This window comes from Hipposideros armiger, unplaced genomic scaffold, assembly GCF_001890085.2.
Source record: "Hipposideros armiger isolate ML-2016 unplaced genomic scaffold, ASM189008v1 scaffold_63, whole genome shotgun sequence".
In the NCBI taxonomy this organism is placed as follows: Eukaryota; Metazoa; Chordata; class Mammalia; order Chiroptera; family Hipposideridae; genus Hipposideros; species Hipposideros armiger.
Window position 1 is genome coordinate 1,417,355 of NW_017731413.1, and position 22,300 is coordinate 1,439,654.

A 22,300-nucleotide genomic window follows, 5' to 3' on the forward strand; every position below is an offset into this window, starting at 1 on the left:
ATCCTGGCTCTAGGTTACACTAAGGTAGCTGGAAGAAGAACTAACTGCTTCATTTTTCAGGAGCTAATTTATTTGAAATAAAATATGTTGGAGAAACTATGGCAGTCACTCACAGTGGCCTGTCAATATATCCGTCAGGCTGTGTCTGAACATAGGGGCATGGGACCTACTTCTTGGCAGTGTTACCATCCATTGACTGGAATCGCCATCCAGAAAATGTCCCCTGCTAACACTGGTTCTCTTTCTGCAGTGAAGGAAGCGTGAGCATCAGAGCCTGACAGAGGGTCACACGGATCCCAGACTCATCAGATACTAACTGTGTGCACTTGGCTAAGTTGTTTCATAGCTCTGAGGCTCGGTTTCTTTGTCTATGAAAGGAAGATACCACCACTTATAAGATTGTTGTAAAGTTTCTAAGTCAGGTGGACCACGTACCTGGTACTCATGTCACGAATGCCTAATGGCTGGTAGTTAATCATTTTTGGCACTTTTTCCTATTTTGTATTGTGTGGCTGTGTCGGTCATGCCCTGGAGCAAACTCTTTTCGCTTCTGCCAAGAGGAGCCCTTCCTTTTGGAGCTCTGTATCACCAGGGAGAGGACATTTGCAAGAATAGCTTATCGTAAATACAAAGGTGCCATGTTCCTCTTCTGTTAAGAGCAGGGTGTCCAAATGAACCGAATCGCTGTTCACTTTTCTCTTGTGAGACACTGGGAAGATTTCAGCATATTAGATGGGGGAACATCAGATTCTTGCCAAGATTATGTACAGCCTACCCAAGGAAAATTTCTCTTAAGAACTTCACAGCTTGTGATTGGAAAAGGACACACAGGACAGCCGCTGTTTTCCTTTCATCTCCACTTGCCGCGTGCTCTCCCGATAGGGCTCCTGTCACGCTCAGTCTGCAGCACAGTGGGAGCTAAGGCAACAGGGCCCAGGTGTCCCCCAAGCCCACCCCCACCCCCTGCCCAGACTCAGCTGCTGGGAAAGACCATTTAAAGATTTTAATATCCGCCCTACCCTTTTGGGGATGGTGTAACCCAGCTAGACATCACACTTCAAAAGCCAGGGAAGTTAAAGCTCTGCGGTTAGTTAGGGAACGGGGAGACGAGAAGTCCCCCCAGGTTCCTGCCAACCCTGGTTCAGTGATTCAGGGAACAGAAAGGACTGGAGCAGAGGAGAAAGGACTAGGTCAGACAGCTTTCCAAATTCTCTTCTGTAGAGGGAGTCATGGTGGCTTTAACACTGAAAAATCAAATGTAAAATACATTGGGACGCTTGCTTTCAAATGTGAATTTCATATGGCTCTAAAGTGAAATGCAAATGGTTTAGGTCTAGCAAGTTTTTTTAGTGAACCTCTTCTCTCCTGTACTCACCCCATTGGAGGCAGCATTGGGTAATAGGAGACTATTCAGCGATGGAAGCAAGTTATTCATGTACCTACCTCATAGAGTTGTTGGGAGAATTAAATACACTAGTATATCTAAGTCATTTAGAACAGTGCCTGGCACAGAATAAGAAGTCAATAATTGTGCAATTTACTTTATGCTAACTTACACCAACGGCTAGTAGTGTGAAAATGCAAAGAGGACAATAGGCGTTCATAAGCTTTAAACTTTCCTATGTATGTATCCGGAGAAAAATAAGAGCATCCAAATAAGATTTGTTCACATCAGCTTTTCTTATAGGGTAGGGATTAGCAGCCTTAAAACGAATAGGCTCCTTCTCTTGCAGCTATAAAATTTTTTACCACAACAGCACAAATGACTGTACAAATGACTTTGCAGTCTTTTATAAATATATATATAATTCTAAAACCTACATGAACACATGTCTCAAATGAATCATAATTATAACTTATGATATCACCAAACCTTGCTCAATAGTTCTACAAATTTCCTCTCTCTGTAGCTTCAGAACAGATATTTCAAAGGGGAAATAGGCTTGAAAAATAATGAGGGAAGAAAATGATAGTATAAAACTCATTGTGATCATGTTCACTGTTAAATACTAATCTTAAAAAAGCAAGTCTGACATGCAACTTATTAAAATATGTAACTTGCATATGTAAGATGTTCTCTAACTTATTGCTCTCTAACATTGTTTAAATGTGACATTTATTTGAATCATTAATTTATGTGATCTGAAGAATCTAGAAAACTTTATTCATAAGCTAAAATCATGAAAATTTAGTTATGAACAAGAAATTCCACTGCAGTAGACAGAATATGTTCAAATGGAGGGCTAAGGTAGAGAGGTAAAAATACATATAATGAATATTTTTTCTGCTCCCACTTCTTTAGTGTAAGGGAGGGAATTAAAACTGGAAGGAGCACATTATCTACTGTCTGATCACTTATGGTAACCCATGTTTCCGTATGATAAACTAAATAAAGCTTTGTTTCAACACTGATAGGGGAATTATAAATCTGGTATTTATCACAATAATGATTATCATAATAATGCAGAAAAGACATATCAGGGTATACTTATAAACTGATATCAAATTGATTCAGAGCCTTTATAAAACCTAAGAGACAGCATTGTTATTCCAAGAAAACTCATATGTGCAGCTTTTCCCTGCCATCCAAAAGTAGAGTGTGCCTATGAAAACTTCTGTAAGCGGCATAAAGTGGAGAGGCAACTATCATTAATTTATGTAGGAAAATGTTTGAGTGTTCCCAGGCTCAAAATTCAACACATGCGTAATGTCTTCATTTTGCTCAGCATAATTGGAATGCTTATTATGTCCAGTTTTACACTAAGCATTAACTCCCTTAGGAGCTCTCTTAGGCTGTTCTGATACCTTAGGACACATGTTGCTTGCTAATGGATGTGCAAAATAATGGATATAAAGCGCAGATGTGCACAGACACAGGTCATAGCTATGGCAGCTTGGTGCTGAGATGCTGAATGGTTCCAGGGGAAGGAACTTGGTGGGGCAAGTGATAATGTGAGAATAAATTCCAGTTTCTAGGAAAAATGGAAATGTTTATTGTCCTTGATGGTGCAACTGTCATTCATGTGCAAGTGAAACGGTTAGTTGTAAGACTTGAAACATTCAATTTTTCTCTGAAAACCTGTAAGAACCCATGACACTATAAAAATAAGGTATTCTATCATTTTTTTTAAGATTTTTTTATTGGGGAATTGGGGGGATGGGAACAGCGCTGGGGAATTGGAGGAAGGGGAACAGACAAGTTGCTGTCATTTTGTTCTTCAGTCTAGTTGTGGAGGACGTTGCTTCACTGGCCCAAGTTGGCACCATCATTGCGCTCTTCCCAGGCAAGGCAGATCAGTCGCTGGCTTCTGGACGGCCGCTCACACTGGCTGCTGGCTACACATGGTAGCCCATGGCAACCCACTGCCACAGGGGCTGCAGCCTACACTGTCGCCGGCAACTCATGGCAGCCCAGCTCCAGGTGGAGCTGTTGTTCAGCATCTTAGCTGTAGAGGGCAGTGTCACTGGCCCTCATATGTGGGATCCGAACTGGGGCCTTCTGGCGTCCCAAGCCAGTTCTTAACCATCGCGCCACTCGGCCAGCCCTATCATTTCTTTTAATAAGAAATTGTATAGGTTCCTAGTACTAAGGTGAATTTGTCAAAACAAAACAAAAAACACCCCACAACCATGCATTTTTACCCTTCTCCATAATTACTTCTTAAAGCTAACTTTAGGCTACAAGTTCTGAAACAATAAAATGTAATTTCAAATTATACAATCTATATTTATATGTAATGATACTAATCAAAAGTTGGACATGACTGAAATCACAGCATTTTAGAACTGAATGGATGTTCGTTAAACTGCTTCACTATCTGGGTGAGGACCAGAGGCCTAGAAATAATATATGACTTAGCCAAGTGTACCCAGATGAGACTGGGACCCATGTCTTAAGATTCCAAGCCTAGTGCTGTTTTGAAAAAAGAGTGGCTAGATGATGCACCAGGATATTTTTGGCATCCCCATCTATTACAATAAGAGCAAAAATAGAAAATTTCTAACAGCATGCCTCACTGGGGACAGTGAATCCTCTTCTTTACATTTCTACAATTAGGTCCATTTCCCCTTGGGCACATTCTCATCATTTGCATTGTGCCTCCCATAATTTTCATTCATTTTTCAAAAGTGCTTGGTAATTGTCCAATATGCTAGGAAATTTGACCCAAGGAGAAGATGTCCTACTTCCTTACAATTCTTCAAAAAGATTCCTCCCCGCCTGAAGATCGAGAAGATGGTATATTGGGAGTTTGGAGGAACAGAAGTGGTCTTTAAGGGTTCAGTTCTCCAAATCAAGTTTTCAGGATTACCTGTAGATAATAGCTAATTCAGGCTAAAGGCTCCTGGTGTGTTTTGTGTTTGTACAAAGAAACCAGGTTCTGTATTCTGTATGAGCTGGACTTGTAGGCTGGTAATTGAGTCCACAGAAAACTTGGTAATGGTCTAACATATAGAGAGCTAGAGGTTTCTTGTTTTGTTTGTGTCATAAGGGCTGGCTAACTCCTTTTGGAAAACCCCTCAAAGAGTAAAAATCAAATGTGAGTTGTATCATACATCCCGCTCACGACACACTAGTTCATTCCTGAAAATAATAACGCTTTTCCAAAATGAAGTCGTTTATATTCTCAGCCACGCTCTATTGTGTGCACTGAGTAATTTCTTGAGAGCAGTGTTTCCTGTGGCACATTGCCAAGACTGGCTTTATTTGTTTTTCATTAAGCTTTTCATTATCACACTGCTATGTACCTGGATCGTTCTGCCTCCTGCAAGAATGCCAGGGCAGCTTCAGCATAGGAATGACACTCTGAATAGCTGGAAGGTTTTTGTCCAGTGAATGCCCATTTGAAGTCCCTAGCTATGGTACCATTCTAATGGCTTTAATCTTTCTAAGAATGGTCATCTATTCGTTTGTAATGTAGTCTGATATTAAATTGTTTACATCCATCTCTTCTGTCCCTGTCCAGGGACAGACATTAGTCTCACTTTGTACCACATGAGACTGGCCCCTTCTCTTTATTAGCTCGGGAAAAGGCACCATGAATCACCCTCTCGCCCAGGCGTGGAACCCGTGTGTGTTCCGCATGTCTCCGCCATTCCAAGCACATGGTCACTGAGTCACAAACTTCTTGAATTTTCAAGTCCTCTCACTTCTCTCTGCCTCCCATGACCACTACCTCAGTCTAATCGAACATCATCTCTAGAACAACTTCAGTGGCCTCCTAATGATCTCCATGCCCCAGGGTTGCCCTTTCCAATTCATTCTCTGTCACTTTGACTGCCCATCAGTACCCATTGCTCTCCATAAATAGATATTTGTAATTTCTACGCATAAGTGTTTTTTGTGTTCCACGTTAAGACGACAGAGTTTGATTTGTCCAGAAAAGTAGTGATCTAAATTCTTCAATTTTCTCCCTAGACGCCTCAATTTAAAGGAGTCCTCTAGCTTACAAACCCCAAAAAGAATAAAATGTATGGACAAAATAAGCATTCTGTAAGTTTCTGTATATTAATCAGAGGTCTAAAAAAAATTCATTGAAATAATTGAATTTCAGGTCTAGACGGTTCCTTGAAGATTGTGGGGCTAAACTTAATCATTTTATAGGTAAGGACACTGAGGCCCTGCCAGAGAAACCAAATTGATCTTTCTAAATTGGGGATCTCATCATGTAACTAACTCCTTTTCGTTAATACCTGTCCCTGTTTCCCATCACAGACAGGATGATGCCCACATTCCTCAGGATGGCATGCAGTGTCTGGGTGGTCTGGCCTGTGCCTGCCTGTGCAGCCTTACCTTTTGCTGCTGTCTCCAACTTACCCCAGAACTCGATGCTTCCAAGCACCTGTGTTCTTACCCAGAGGACATCATGCATAATTTCTCCTTTGTCCTTCCTCTTTTGAATGCTAAGTCATAACCATCCTTCAGATACCTGAGTAGATATCATGTCCTCTGAAAACATATCCCTGATCCCCTCTGGGCTCCCAAGCATTGTGTCAGCATCATAGCACATTCACATCATCCTGTCTTTGAATAATTGGTTTTCACCACTGGACAAAAAAGAATAAAGACAATTGTGGGCAGGGACCTGCATCATATTTATTGTTCTATACCCTCATATTGACCAGGTGTCTAGTATTCAATATTTTAGGATTAATTCTCACTTTTAACTTGCCTAGTAAGCTCAGTCTTTCCATCTCTGTTTTCAGGTGGCGCGGGGTCCAGACGGTGGGAGAGGAGGGTTGGGGGAGGTGTCTAATTCATTCACATCAATATATTGGTCACTGATAGTTTTAAATGGCAGTTCTTCCTAGCATTTACATTTTTAAAGGGACAGAGTTTCAAGTCACAGGAATGAATCTCCAATGCAGATAATCCAACCAGAAATAGAAAGCCATGAGAATATTTGTGAGGAGAAGAGAGATTTCCCACAACTTTCAACTCAGTCACAGAGGTGACCACTCTGCCCTCACCTTCACAGAAGAATGACTCTCTGTTTTTGTTTGTGAAACTCAGATCACTTGTCAGTTATTTGTCTGTGTATTAAATAAATCATTATTACCCTTAGTAATAAGTCCTGATTTAACTTATAACATTTCTGGTGTTGTTTCAGGGAAGCAATGTTATGGAAGATCAGGATTTATTGGAAATTGGAATCCTTAATTCTGGACACAGACAAAGAATTCTACAGGCAATCCAGCTTCTTCCAAAGGTAAGCAGTGCTTTATTAGCCTCGCCCTAGGTACAGTCCCAGTGGTTTAAGTCCAGAGGTGCAAGGCGTGTTAGTGTTTCAGACATTTCTACATATTGGTGCAACTCCCCACAGCACATCTTCATAGGTTCAACTAAACTGTCAGACTCACAAGACTACTATGGGCCATGCTCGGCTTTCAGTTTACCTAAAAGGATGCAATATAGGACACACGACTGGCCAGATGGCAGCTTCAGAGGTTCTCTTCAGTGGGAGTCCTTATCTCATTACAAATATCGCTCCAGGCACCTCAGGTGACAGCTCAGGTGCAAGAAGATAAGACCAATGCTGGCTGAGCATGGGAATGTTCCTGGATTAGAAGCCTCATGCTCCGTAACCAGCAGCATCTCTTGTAACAAGTCCATTGGTTTAGCCTCCAGGGACAAAGATCCTGCCTAATTACAGGAATCATCACGCGGAGAAGTCCAAAGAATTACATCCCTGTCAGGTATTTATATAGTTCATGTATAAATCCTCTCAGTCCAGATACAATTTGCCAACCAGGCATCATTTGAACTCTAGCGGTAGGTGACCTGGCAACAAAGATGACCTTCTGTTTCCAGATAAGGCTTCATAGGAGCCTAAAGCAAGAGGTAGGATCTCAGCGCTGGTCTTCAAGATGCATAGGATTTTAATTGGTCAGGAAATGGAAAGGCATTGCCGGGGCCAAAAGGAATCGTATAAATACAGGTGTGGTCCAGGGAACAAATTGCCAGAAGCATTAGAGGAATACTGATACTGTGTGATTTAAAATCCAAGGGGATTTGAACAACAATACGCTAAACTGTACACTTAAAAATGGTTAAGGTGGCAGAATTCATGTTTTGTAATTTCAGCACAATTTGAAAAATTAATTATTTATTTTATTTTATTTTATTTTATTTTAACTTTTTCTTAAAAAGAAGAAAAACAATCCATTGTGATGAAAACAATTGGCGAGTGGAGAGTGGAGCCAGAGATAAAGCAGAAAAAGTAGGTTAGGTCAGTTGGTGTCAGCCTAAGGAATTTGAAATTTATTCTGTAAGCACTGGGGAACGGACATGACTACAATGCTTTAGGTCAGTTAATTCTGGAGGCATTATACAATGAGAATTAGAAGGAAGGAGAGTTGCAGTTGGGTCATCCAGTTGGGAAAAGACGCGGGGGCAGGATGTGAGGCAGAGTGGCAGATGAGCAGTATTAGATGCAACTAGATATACGAGCTTATCATGGTTTGTATTCCCTTCTGCTCATTTCCTTTATAAGGAGGCTATAATTTCTCCTGCTCAAAACGGGAACGATAAATATTAACCACTGTTCCCAAGGAAGTGATCTGGTAAAATTTGCCAACTGACCGTAGACTGAGTTTCTACTGATAGAAACTTAACACTTTTGCCAATTCAAGGAGAGTCAAGCGTACAAAGGAGTTTATACAGTTTTCTACAGTAAAAGGAAAACAATACAGTAGCCTTAGAATTAATTCTAGAAGCAATTCTTATAAGTATTGTTTACCTCACTACTGTTGTATCTTTACTTAAAATATTACTTCCTCAACAAGTTTTCTCCTCATTGTCGGGAAGGGCTTCTACACTGCTCTATCCCCAACACCTGGCCCAGTGCCCATCTCATGGTAGGCACTCAATAAATCAATGAATGAGTCACCTTTGTCACACTGCTGCCCATCATTTGAAGTTCAGCTCTAATAGTTCCATAACACTTCCTTTGTGAAGCTTCCACTAAAGTGGAACTACTTCTCACCACCTCAGTAATTATCATCCTAGTCCAAACCAACCACCTCTAACTGGACTACAATAGATTCTAATCCGTCACCTCTAGGTTAGACTACTTGAGTGGATTTGTCCTTGGTCTTCCTCTCTAGCCTGGGTGATTCATAGATGCCTAATCTCATCTCACCTCTGTGACCACATCTCATTCTCCCCTCCTGTGCACTCTAGTCATGTGCTTTCTTTTTGTTCCAGAACTTGCCAAGCTCATTTTTGCCCCAAGGTCTTTCTCTATTGGTCTCTCTTCCTAGAAAGCCTTTTGCACAAATATTCCTTCACTTGCTTCTGTACATCATGGAATCTCTACGCAGCTCTCACCTACTCCCAGAGGCCTTCATGACCTCAAAGCCACAGCCCTTGCTCACTGTCATTGTCCTTTGTATTGTCTTGCTTTAGTTTGTTCTTCACACCACTTATGGCTACCTGAACCTAAAGTCATATTATTTATTTGTTTCTTTTCTTTCTTATTTTCCATTTCTCCCCAAAGATGCAAGGTCCACAAGTCAGGGGCCTTGATTCTCTTGTTCCCTTCTAAGTACCCATCCCATAGAACAGTGCCTGGCACATAACAGGTAGCCAAAAATATTTGTGGAATAAAGGAATACACATCTCTCCCTTTCCTCTGAGATTTGACGGTTCTATGTTTGTTCTATCTGAAGGTACTGATAATATTCTACCACTTCTACATTATAAGCATCCTGAGAGGAGAAACAATGTCACACCCATCCCTGATTCTCCCCACTGTGCTTAGCCCATTACATACACATGAAAAGAATGAAAGAATGAGTGATCGAATGAATGTTTTCCTCACATATTATTCAAATATAATTTTTAAATCAAAGAGTGCCTCAATGTTAAGATATATCTGTAATGCTGTACCTGCCATTTGATAATGAGAAACAAAAGAACCTGAACCCAGAATTTCTGGAGAATAAATGGAGTGTTTACTTTTAAGACAGAATATCATTTCCATTAGAGAAAAACAATATAATAGAAACAATACAAAAGTAAGCTTCTATCAAGAGGCTGATGCAAAGTGCTTACTCTGCACCCAAATGAGTAGAGAACACATAAAAACATCCAAACACGTGTTTAGCAGCACAGACAGAATGTTATAATGCTACAAATTGATGCTTTGCCTTCTTAGGTAATGAGCCCAATCTTCAGATGGTTAATAGTGTAATTTCACTGCCAGAGCATTCATTTGTATTCACTCTAACTTCACAATGCCAGAAAATGGACAAAATGTCTCTTCATTTTGTTTATGCAATTTTGGTCTTCAGAATATTTGTGTTCTTCATTTGTCATGAAAAATATTCCGTGATTGCTACCTGAGATCCTTTAATTACCACATTTTGTTTTAGAATTGGGGAGATTGTTCCTAACCAGAGAAAAGGTAGTTTGCTAAGTCCACTCTTGACCCGTTAGCACACTTCAAAGCATGTTTTTCATGCTTTATTGGTATTTGTTGTTTCAAGTTTCAAAGACAAAAGTTTATTCCTTGAGTCAGTATGGTTTTTCTGTACTATGCCCTTTTTAATACTGAAATATTCACCGCTGAAAAGGTCCACGTGTTCTCAGGGACATTTGATACACTGAACGCAGAATACATTTGATATATTCTAACCATAGACATGTTCAGAACAGTGATCACATTAATTCCTTGCCCTCCATCCACTCTTTCCCTCTGTCCTTTGCAATGCTTGACCTTTGTATCAAAGCTTAATATCAATTTTCACTCAGCATCCACTTCCTTCACCAACCCCAGCTCAATCTTTTCTTAGGTCTAAAAATTCCCCTGGACTTCTGAAGGTCATATTTCACCCTCCTCATTTTTTAAGAAAGGAAACATACCAAAAGTTCCATGAGAAGACGGATGATTTTTTACTCTCTTAGAAACTACAAACAGAGAAATAATCTGATTACTTATTTGCAACATATAATTTACCTTTTCCCAGGTAAGAATTCTGTGTGGTCACGTCTTTGGATAATCCTCCTAAAACCTTTTAAAATGGCATAATCTCTTTTGTACTTTGAAAATATAACAACTGGGAGGTCAAAAATTGAAAGGATTTTCATTTTAAAACTTTGCAGGACTCTCTGTCAAGGCCCATATTTATCTGTTCTCTAATATCTCTCATCCTGAACTGAAAATATATTTCAGCACACTCGCAACTTGTAGATCACATGCTCACTTTGTTTCTCAGTATTTCCTTTTCTAATATTTGCCTGTTATGTAATATCTTTTGGAATTATTTGGTAGCTGTCTAAATACTTGTCAGCAAGTAGTTGTCTACCTGCTGTCCCCCTTTTTTTTTTTTTGCTCCCACTCATCCTTCAACCTACCTGGGCCTCACTAGTTCCTTTGCTGCCAACCCACACAATCAGGGCTCAGGTCACCAGTGACCAGCATAGCCAAAATCCCATAAGCCCCTTTTCACCTTCACCTTACTTTGGCTTCAGTGGATTCCAATATTCTTGTCAACTGTCAACATTGTCTTCTTTTGGATTCCACGATACCCAGTTATCTTCCTGCCCCTCTGATGCTCTCTGTTCTGCTCATTTTCCTCAATTAAATGTTGCAGTCCCTCAAAACTCAAATTGACTGCTAAATGTTGCTATCACGGGATTCTTGATCATACTACAGTTGCTGGTATTCATTTGTTTCGTTCATTGCTACCCTGCTTCCACTTTACTGAATAACGAACACCAGCACTTCAGCTGCCCTTTATTTCCAAGATCAGGTCAATTTAACCAATATTAGTTGGGCCACATAGTTTTAATTATTTTTTCACTGACTAGCACTGAACACCTCTGATTGGATTAAATTACCTCTTTTCCCATCCTCCGTTTGAGTTACTAGTTTAAAACAAAAAAGAGTTATCTGTTACTACAATAGAAAAACAAGATTCAGTGTTAGTGATTTGTTGCTATGTAACAAATTACACACATATCTTAGTGGCATGTAACAGCAACATTCGTTATCTCCCAGCTTCTGTGGGTCAGGAAACCGGGCACAGCTTAGCTGGGTTCTCTGGCTCCGGGTCTCTCACAGGGCTACAGTCATCTCAGGACTCAACTGGGAAGGATCCACTTCCTAGGTCACGTATGTGGATAAAGGCAGGACTCTCTTTCTTGGGGGTCTTTGGACTGAGACCTCTGTGGCTCACAAACAGTTGGCTGAAGGCCCCTCTCAGTTTCTGGTCATGTAGGGCCCCCCATTGAAGCATCTCACAACAGGCATCTGGATTCAACAGCAAGTGAGAGGACAAGAAAGTACCAGTAAGATGCAAGTCATAGACTTTTATAATATCCCATCCTTTCCTTTCCAGTTTTATTGGGAAATAATTGACATACATCACTATGTAAGTTGCAGGCATACAGCATGCAATAATTACCACTATAGGTTCAGCTGACCTCTATCTTCTCATATAGATAAAATAAAAAGAAAAGAAAGGAAAACAGTGTTCTCCTTGTGATGAGAATACCCCATCCTTTTTTTGTATTCTATTTATTAGAATCCGGTCACTAGACCCAGCCCCTACCCAATAGGAGGTAATGACACAAGGATGTGGGATCACTGAGGATGATCTCAGAAGTTTGCTTCCAGCAGGTACATATGATCCACTCTACAATCTGGTTTCCATGTCTACACTTGGATGGTTAAAGGAATAACCCATCAACAATGGCAAGAAGCAAAATATCTTTTATTTCTATGGATTATCTTAATGGGACTGTGCTATTCACAACTAGATGATTTAGAAGTCACACTAGCCATCACCACTCAAAAAGAGGCGCATGTCTGTGGTCTGCAGTTAAACATAATGTAGCAGGTATGATGCAATCATACAGAAATCAGAGATATTAGAGATTTGCACATGAAGTCATCACAGTCGGAAAACCACTGGTCTAAGTAATACACAAAATCAGTAATCCCACAAAATATTACAAATTTTAAAAATTTGTTCATATTCTGTTGGTGCCTCATTACTGAAAAGATCATCTTTCCATCTGTATTAGGGAAGTAAATTGGTCAAAGCCTATTGGACAAGACTTTAAGGATGCTAGCAAAAACAAAAACACATTTTCAAAAACTAACAAAGCTAGAAAGCCAAAGGGACCATTTAACGTTAGTTTTGATCAGAGCAAATAGATAAAGGAACCAGTTGACCCAAAAAAGCTTGAGAGCAAAGATATAGAGATACACTGGCAGGAACTGAAAACTCAAACATTATTCAAGGCAAGACAATATGGAGTGGTGGAAACTAGCAAACTGGAGAGCACAAACCCTGCCCCTCAAAAACTTTGGCTTTGTTTCCAAAACTTTATTAATAAAACAAAGCATTGAGGACCAGACTTAGTTGTAACTGTCACTTTGCTACCCCTGTGTTGTAAGGGAAGAGAATCTCTCCAGAATTGAAAGTCCTAATACAATAGTATCACAGATTATTTCAGAGTTTAAAAGGAGTATTATGAATGTGACATCTCAATTTAGCTTTCTGTTCAAGCTACGTTCTTACAGACTCTAGTTCTTTCAAGGTCCTTAATATTCAGATGTTTAATTCTCGTCTTGATGGCTGATGAAGACGTGCACCAGCTCTAGGGGGCAAGCGTGCAGCCAATGTAATTTCTTTAAAAGTCTAGAAAGGAAGATTCAGTCTTATTTTCCTGTCACTTAGAAAAATGACAGAGACTCATTCCTACCTCATCTCCTATTTTTCAAAAGAGCAACAACAAAATGTAGGCTACTGGCACAGATCCTCACAGGGTACTGTTTGACAGCATGACTTTTCATTCTCCCATGTCATCACTCACTCTCCATCTACCCTCATTCTTTTTACTTGCATTTCTTTCTTTTCACCAGCTGGTATCTTAAGCTTCATGCCACTCAGTGTAGACCTCCAGTTAAAGATATATACTCACAAACAAAATCCCACACACATATATGCATCATTAGCAGGGGGCCCTCATCTAAAGTTAATAAATGATTGGACCTGCAGTCTAACTGAGGGCATATGTTTTACTTCCTAGTGATCTGGTCCTTTTTGAGACAGGCTATGCTATTCCCAGAGTCCTTTCAAGCTCTATTCTGTTCTGTAAATGGCTCATGGTATTTATTACAGATATGCTTGCTTAGATCACTTAAAACAGTGTAAAAGATGACTGATTTTTTTTTTTTTAGGATAAATGTTGGTCCCATTGGAGAATAGGGAAGGAAGAAAGAATAATTGACCTTAAGTTGAAAAACTTAGGTAATTTTGAATATATAAATTTTAAAGTGACAATAAGTCATTCAGATATTTCTTCTTATTCCTTAGCCTGGCACACAATTGAACTCTAGCTATTATAACAAACAACTCCAAAATTTCAGTGGCTTAACACTGTTAAGTTGGTTTTTTTTCCTCACTTGTGTGTGCTAAGTCCAGTGTGAGTCAGGCAGCTCTCCTCCAAGCAGTAACTCAGGGACCCAGGCATCTGCCCTCATGTGGCTCTCCCATCCTGGGATTCTCTGAGGGCCGCCTTAGGTCGGGATAAAGAGGAGCATAGATCACACACAGTGTTCTCCTGCCAGGCTTGGAAATACATCACTTACTTTAGACTACATGTGGTTCACCAGGACTCACTTATGTTAACCTCACTAAACTGCAAAGCAAGCCAGGAAATATCATCTCCCTTCCCAGGAAGTGGTAACAGAATCCCTGAGAATTTAGCCATTCTGTGTGAGAAGCACCTTCTTTCTGCACCTCTGCTCCTGCCCTTCTACGTATGGGTAACCCCTATTCACTCCTTCAGATACAGTCCTGGAAGAAGCCTCTTATGACATCCTCTGTCTGGGTTAGATTGCTAGTGTAACCCTTCTGTGCTCCCACTATACCCCATAAAATTACCCGTTGGCTCGATTGTCTCTCTTGCTCAAGATTAATATCTTTGTCATATTAATCTCCATTTCCTAAGCATGAAACACACAGCACCTGGACACAATGATACTCAGTTAGTGTTTATTAGACTGGACTGGGCCAAACAAGAATGTGGATTAGAAGTCTGTGCTGAATGGGTCAGGTTAGGACTCCCACAGACATTTCCTGAATGAGCACCTTTACATGTAAACATTATAGAAAGAAGGAAGGCAAGTCCTTCACAAATGCAACACCCACAACCCTATGGCCCGCCTTTTCCTGGAGTGACATTCTCCCCTATGCCTCATGCTTTCTGTTTGTAAGTAGAGACCAATAATGAGTCTGTTCTTCACGGGTATATTGGGAGAAGGAATGGCCAGTGCTTATAAAGTTCTTCGGGCCCTTTGAAATGACAAGATCCAGTACATACAGAGTACAAAATAGCTACAGCTGTTCGGACTGGATAGATATCCAAAGAACTGCTAGGTATGAGAGCAGTGCAGTCCCAGCCTACTTACCAATGCTCTGTCCCACAGGTTTTTGCAATTTCAGAAAGCAAGATGGCTGCTGTGTTTTCTTCCTAAGCTAGAGAGGGAGGATTTTTAGTGTGTTATTTGAAAGGAATTTATCTTGGAATAGTTTATTATGTAGTCCAGAGAGCTGAAATATCAGTTTTACTTGTTATCCCCCGTGAATATTTACAGAGAAATATGGGAGGAATCCTGTAAATAAAGAGGTCTGATCTATTGCCACCCCCAGCAGCTATCATCCTTCAACTTTGAGATGTTCACGCCATGTAATAAAGCACAATGGCTCCCTTGCAGTGATACTGCAATCAGTAGTAAGAGTAAAGGAATTTAGATATCTGAGCACTTTCTCTTCGTTATGTAATTCCTCCAAGAAAATCACAGTTTAGAGCTGGAAAGGACCTTAACATACCAGCTCAGCCTCTCACCTGAGCCTGTGTCACAGGTGAGGAATCCAAGTCCAGGTAAGATTAAATGAGTTGCCCCGAGGCAGATTGCTCCTTAGGACAGAACTGGAACTAAACCCCAGAGGCCATGAGGATGCTTGTGTATTTGTGAGAAAAACTGTAAAAGGACAGGAGAGGACCACATGACTAAACTCTAGAAAAGGAATTGTTTATAAATTTGGGATTCCTTTTAAGTTGCGGGCTTGAAAGGCAGGTTTTGCGGCCTCCATAGACCCCTAAACTCCCTTCTCAAGGCTGAAAGGGAAGGGCTGTGGCGAGGGTCCCAAGACCCTAGAAAAGCAGGAGGGAGACAAACATGAAAAAGAAAAAGGTAGACGTAGACCATGGCAGTTGTCCAGTGGCCCCTGGGGATCAACTGCTTGTTTATCCTTGAAGATGGCCTTAGAGAAACTTCACTGACAGTAGGCATTGCTGTTTCAAAGAAGGAAAGGCAGAACGGAATAAAGTAAAACCACTTGCCTATTTTCTTCTTTAATCCGGGTAGAAAGGAAGGAAAGATGAACAAGATGGAAGTACACGCTCTAGGAGAGAGTGAAGACATATCTTTTGAGCATGAAACTCCATGGAGATGACATTTCCATAGGTTTAAGCCAGGAAGCAGCATGGCGTAATGGCTGGGAACATGGCCAGGCTCCCAGAGTTTGATTTTACCTACCCCATAGGGGCGTTGTGAGAATTAAATGAGTCAATATTTGTAAAACACTTAAAATGGAGCTTGGCACATTATGTGTGTTATAGTAGTGTGTATTAAATACAATTTTAAAAGAAGATTGAAGGTGAACCAAGGGAAAAACAAACAAACCCTGAGCTCCCTTCAGTCCATGAATTTTATCTGCAAAGTGCTACTTCAGGCATGAATGGTACGCAAAAAGATCTCATTAATTCACTCCGTAGATATTTTATGAAATACCTCCAGCATGCCAGGCCCTGCTCTAGAGGTTGACGATTTGTTGTTAGAAAACAAGATCTATGCAGTTGCTGTCCTCATCAGCTTATTCTGTGAGGGATGTGGACAAAAAGATGTGAAAAGATGTAAAGCCAGGTAATGGGAAGTCTGTGGGGAAATACGAAGCAAGGGAATAGGCAGAGCATGACGAGGATGTATGGATGCTCTATTAGATGGAGGAGCTAGGATTCACACCCAGGCAGTTTAACTGAAGTTCTCGACCCCCTCACTACATTCTCAGATATTGTACTTCACAGCACAGTCAGGATACTAAGGGATATTGAGATGAGTGAAACAAATAATCCACTTAAGTCACCTTTAAGTCTTGCAGGGGCTCAAAAATGAACTCTCTTGAGCTTTTAGTCTCACCTAATTTAATCCCAGTTTAGCCACCTACTGCTTGGGTCACCTGGGGCAAGTTACTTAAATTCTCCAATCCTCAGTTTCCTCATCTGTAAAATGCAGATAATAGTGAAATTGACCACATTAGGTTATTGTAAGTTACAAATTTAAAAATGCATATCAAGGGCCTGGCACTTAGAAGGACTAAATTAACATTAGTTATAATTATTTGCGTTTGTTCGATAAATGCTTGCTGAATTAACAAAGCTCAACGAATTTTTGGCGTTACTCTTGCCTGGGCCAAAGAGTAACAAAAAGGACTCCATTACTAATATAAAAGATCCTGTGACTGAAAATGCCCATGACTGCACTCACTGCACAGTGAGCTTTCCATTCTGTACTATTGGATTACTCCTGGGGGCACATTATTCATTTTCTAGATAAGAAAAAGGCAAAATTTTTAAATCCGATCATCAGCCACTGAATTAATTATTTTTAATACACTTAGGATTATAATTTAACCCATCAGGAGCTAGAAGGGAAGGTGTTTAAAATCATAACTAGGGCCTTCTTACCCAAGAGATTAAGTGAATAAGCATAATACTGAGAGGGTTTCCTGTCTGTATCTCTTAGAAGTAATGTAATCAGTTCCCAACAGGAAGTGAAAAGTGGGAGAAGAGTGGAAATAGGGAGAGTACTTTAAATAGCAAGGGCTCAATAAATGTATGTGGCATAGAATGCAGTGAACTTGAAGTGAGAAGTTCAGTGTCAGACCTTGACAGCGCACTTCCATGAAATTGCTAAAGGCATGGTGATTTCACAGAAGAGCAGAACTATGTAAATTTGCAGAAGAGCTCTAAAACAACATCTCTGCCGTTTTGAATGAGCCATCGTCCCCTACTTTACCATACAATTGAATTAAGTTCTAATTCCATAGTTGAATATAATTTGGTGATATTTCTTATTTTTTATCAAAAGCACTCAAGTTGAGAAGTCTCTGTTCAGTTTATGTCTGCAAATGCATTGAGCACCTACTTATGTCTCAGACAGAGTGCAAGGGGAAAAAAGATGAAATTACACAGTATCTGCCTTCAAAGAGATTACAGTCTAGCAAAGAAGGTTGGACCAATAGTCTAGTGATTTTAATACAAAGCAAAGCATAAAGGAGCTATAATAGATGTAAAAATACAAACTTTGCATGTTAAATGGAAGGGAAGGTCTCTTTTGTTCAGGGAATTAGGAGAGGGTTCCTGAGAGGAGAAGGCACATGAATCAAAAAGTTATTTCTATGCACCTTTAAAACTTCTTGTTGTGGGGAGTTTGGAGATAGCGCATGACACTCCAAGCAAAAAGTGACCTAAAGCATTTGCTTTGCTTATTCAGGTAGAGAGAGATGCTAATATTTTTTTCTCGTTTGTAATACCTATCTTCTGAAATAAAGCTCATGCCATCAATCCAGCTACGAACTTCATCCATCACTTTGCCCCTCAAGCTATAATGAGTCGAATTCTTCAAGCCCACACAGATACCTATAGTCAGCTTCAGTTGAGCAGGCTAATCTAGGGACTGAGGTGATATCCATCCTACCCCTAAGCTAAGCACTGTTTCATGACATGGTATTTCTTTGTGGTTATTTTCTTTGTTGGTGATCAATGAGATTTTAGGGTGCCACCTTTTGGCTTTGGATTCTAACCTGATGGTTGATCTTCTGTGGATCCACATTGAATGCTGTCCCCAAGGTCCACATCCCCCCATGGTGGTCTTGAGCATGCTCAGAAAGACACTGCAGGGCAAACCCCTGTGTTAATAGCCAGCACTTACACAGAACTTTCCTATGTGTCAGGTACTGTTCTAAGTGTTATTAGATTAACTCATTTAAATTTTAAAATTAATTCTCTATTTTACAGATGAAGAAACTAAAGCACACAAAAGTCAAGTAACTTGCCTAAGGTCACGAAGTTAGTAAGTGGCAGAGACCAGATTCAAGCCAGGTAGCCTGGCTCGAGAGTCTGTGACAGTAATAGCTTTCTGCTGCTGTCTCTGTCACCGGAGTATCACATCTCTGTGCTCTACTTATAACCAGTCCATTCTTTCACCTTTGGAAAATGGCCATTTTCACTGTCTCCCCCACTGCTAGCATCTAGTATTCTAGTAAACAGACGTTCAACTGGGTTTTTTTAGTTAACAGATAGCTACTGCTCTTAACAGAGGAAATGACGACTCATGAAACAGCCAGATTCTTTCTTTCATGTCTCCAAGAAAAAATACATTTTCATGTAAGTGCTAACCAGATATATTTTAAGTGATTTTTAGGTTATAACTTACGAATCGTACAATCCCAACACGTTCAAGCTTTTTCTCAAATGCATCATCAGTTTTAACCTTCCACGCTTTCTCTACTTAGAGACCACTACCTGGTGGGAAAGGGTTGTATTTTCTAATTTTCTAATAGTAAGAGGTATTCCAGAAATGTTCGAATGCGAAATTTTCTCCACAAATGTACAAGAGATCATTGCAGTAAGTGCAGAGAAAATTGAGTTCCAGGCCTCTCACCTCCAGGACTCAATCGCATCATCATCTATCAACATTGCTGGTGTTCACTTTTTACAGAGCACTTTTCTAAGCGCTGTTGATATCAACATGAAATAACCACTGACCTTACATCCCAAGACCTTAGCATCCCTAGCAGGCCTAGAGCCAGAGGAAAGGTAGCTAGCACAACTCCAGGTGCATAATGTCTGCAAACACCCACATGCCCAGGTGTTCATCAGCCAATCCCAGATTCAGACATCCAATCTATTCAGTTGGTTCATTTCGGCCCTATGCAAGGTTCAGAGATGGGGTGACAAAAATGGGTAAGACTTGGTCCCTGCCTCAAGGAGTTCTACGTTTTAGACAGAGACAGGTATGTCAGAAACTAAACCACTGTAAAAAAAACAAATGCTACAAGAGGAGAGAAAAGCTAAATACTTGGGGGTCAGGGAAGGATTTCTGAATAGATAGATGAAACTTGAACTGAATCTCAAAAAATTAATAAGTATTGTTAGCCAAACAGGCCATTTAGGGAGTCACTCCAGACAGAGGGTCCTGCCTATGTTACTGCTAAGTCTAAAGGCAGTAAGAAGAAGTGAATGCCCGTATTCATCCATTCTCTCTCTTTCTCTCTCTCTCTCTCTCTCTCTCTCTCTCTCTTTCACACACACACACACACACACACACACACTCACACACTCACACACTCACACACTCACACACTCACACACTCACTTCCCAACATATTCTGTAAGAGAAACTATAGAATAAACGTTTCTCAAATTTCTCCAGCACACTCAGTTTCTTTTCTTTTCTGGAACTTACAAAAACTTTGGCATTTAATTATTTTATTTTATTTTTTTTTAAGATTTTTATTGGGGAATTGGGGGGATGGGAACAGCGCTGGGGAATTGGGAACAGACAAGTTGCTGTCCTTTTTGTTCTTCAGTCCAGTTGTGGAGCACGTTGCTTCTCTGGCCCAAGTTGGCACCATCATTGCGCTCTTCCCGAGCGAGGCACATCAGCCACCGGCTTCTGGATGGCCGCACATGGTGGCTGCTGGTCGCTGGCTACACACAGTAGCCCATGGCAGCCCACCGCCACAGGGGCTGCAGCCTACGCCGTTGCCAGTGACTCATGGCAGCCCAGCTCCAGGTTGAGCTGTTGTTCAGCATCTTAGCTGTAGAGGGCAGTGTCACTGGCCCTCATATGTCAGATTCAAACCGGGGCCCTCTGGCGTCCCAAGCCAGCTCTTAACCAATGCACCACTCGGCCGGCCCCTAATTATTTCCATATATTTGTACATATTTCACATGTATAACCAAGGAAATTACATATTCCTGGAAGGAAGGAACCTTAGACCCTTTTACATATTTACAATACCTAGGATGATATTACATATAATTATTACATATAATTTGTGCTTTAAAATTCTTGTTGAATTAAATAAATGATAACTACTAAAATTATTGTTAAAGCTGGCTCTCTACTGGGGAGTCACATAATTAGAGCTAAAAATTCTTAGTTACTTCGATGACTGAGGTCATTAAACATTCTGAATTGACCCCCCCCCCCAAAAAAAAACACAAAAAAAAACCAGAAACAAAAACACCAGACTGTGAGGCCAGAAACATTTTCCTGAGGGCAAAGCTATTGTTTATTGTAACTGCTATTCTCACCCCAGTGGTGATGGAATAGTTCTTAAATTATTCCCTTACTACAGATAAAAAAGGAGTTCTCTAGAATTCTAGGCTTCAAAATGGCATCTGCATATGGTAGACCTTATTGAAATTCCTCCTAATGAATTTCTGGGTGTCTCCTGTCACATATGCGCCATTAACCAGACCACTCGCTGACCGTGTGACATCTGCCCTTTTCTGCCTCTCTTGCTCTGGCTTATTGTGGTTAATGGCTCCTGTCACCAAAGCTTCAAACAGTGCTATCAGAACTTACCAAAAGTGCCCTCAACACTCTAATACCCACTGAGGGTACTCAGTCTGTTACTAAGAACCACCAGAGGCTGCTACAGAGTGAAGGTTCTGATGTCTGCGCTACTGGCTACAATGCCCAACATCTTCCCATCAGGACATCTTAGCCAGTGCCAACTGGATGTTCTGCCAGCATCATGGAAGCCTGCCAGTGTGAGCTCCATTGCCAACCACAGGTGCCCAGTGTTGAGGGCACCAGTGTCTGCAGCGTGGCACCAACTCTGCTCACTGGTGCCAATCCTGCTGACTTCTTTTGTTCCCAATGTTCCCAGAATGTTTCATGATACCGTGTTGTTTTTTTTTATTGAAGCTTTTCCTTCTTAAGGCGTGGTCAGTGGGAACTGGGCCAGGGCCCAGTCAGAGTGCCAGACCCTGAAATCATTCAGCATCGCCCATCCCCCCTGACACTTGCCTGTTGTGCCTTGAATCCAATACAGACACCTTGACCACCTCTTTGAGCAGCGGCAGAGTCTCCCGAAGCCCTGGAAACGGACCCATGCAAGACCAGCCCTGCCAGTCATCCAAACAGTCATACACAGGACATGGGAGCCCAGTTCTGCCTCAGCTGACATCAGATGCACAGATTCCCCGCCTGTGTTAGAAAACAGGAACATTCCATGTTTCAGCAAATTGTCCAGAACCTGACCCCTTCCCACCACCCTTACCCTCGCACCCTGTCCGAGTCCTACCCTCCTTCCCCTGGGTTACCTCCACCCCTCCGAACAGGCCTCCCTGCCCCTGCCCTTACCTCCCTGTTAACCATTCTCAATGCCGCAGCCAGAGTGAGTCCGCTAGAACATCAGCCACATCACGGCCCACTTCTGCTCAGATTCCGGCGCTGGCTCCCTGTTTCCCTCAGAAATGAAAGTCAGAGTCCTCACAAGGCTTTCAAAGTTTTCCCTTATCTGACCCCTAGTCACCTCTTTGACCTGCTCCCCACTCCTCTCTGCCGGTTCATGCTGCTCCAACCCCAGTGGTTTCTCTGTGGTTCCTTGAGCAGACACCAGGCTCAGTCCATCCTGAGGTCCTTTGCTCTACCTGTTCCCTCTAACTGGAATTTTCTCCCCTCAGTGGCCAACACAGCCAGTACAC

The 22,300-nt window shown here is 41.2% G+C and overlaps 1 protein-coding gene across 10 annotated transcripts in view; it reads left to right on the plus strand.

The window, feature by feature from the left end:
- The window catches only part of ANKS1B (ankyrin repeat and sterile alpha motif domain containing 1B), a 985,090-nt gene that overhangs the window by 616,971 nt on the left and 345,819 nt on the right, over positions 1-22,300 (plus strand). For all 10 annotated transcript variants that reach the window (XM_019641719.1, XM_019641710.1, XM_019641706.1 and 7 more), the window contains one exon: positions 6,609-6,707. In XM_019641719.1, the coding sequence (XP_019497264.1) occupies positions 6,609-6,707 (99 nt within the window). The remainder of the gene's footprint in view (positions 1-6,608; positions 6,708-22,300) is intronic.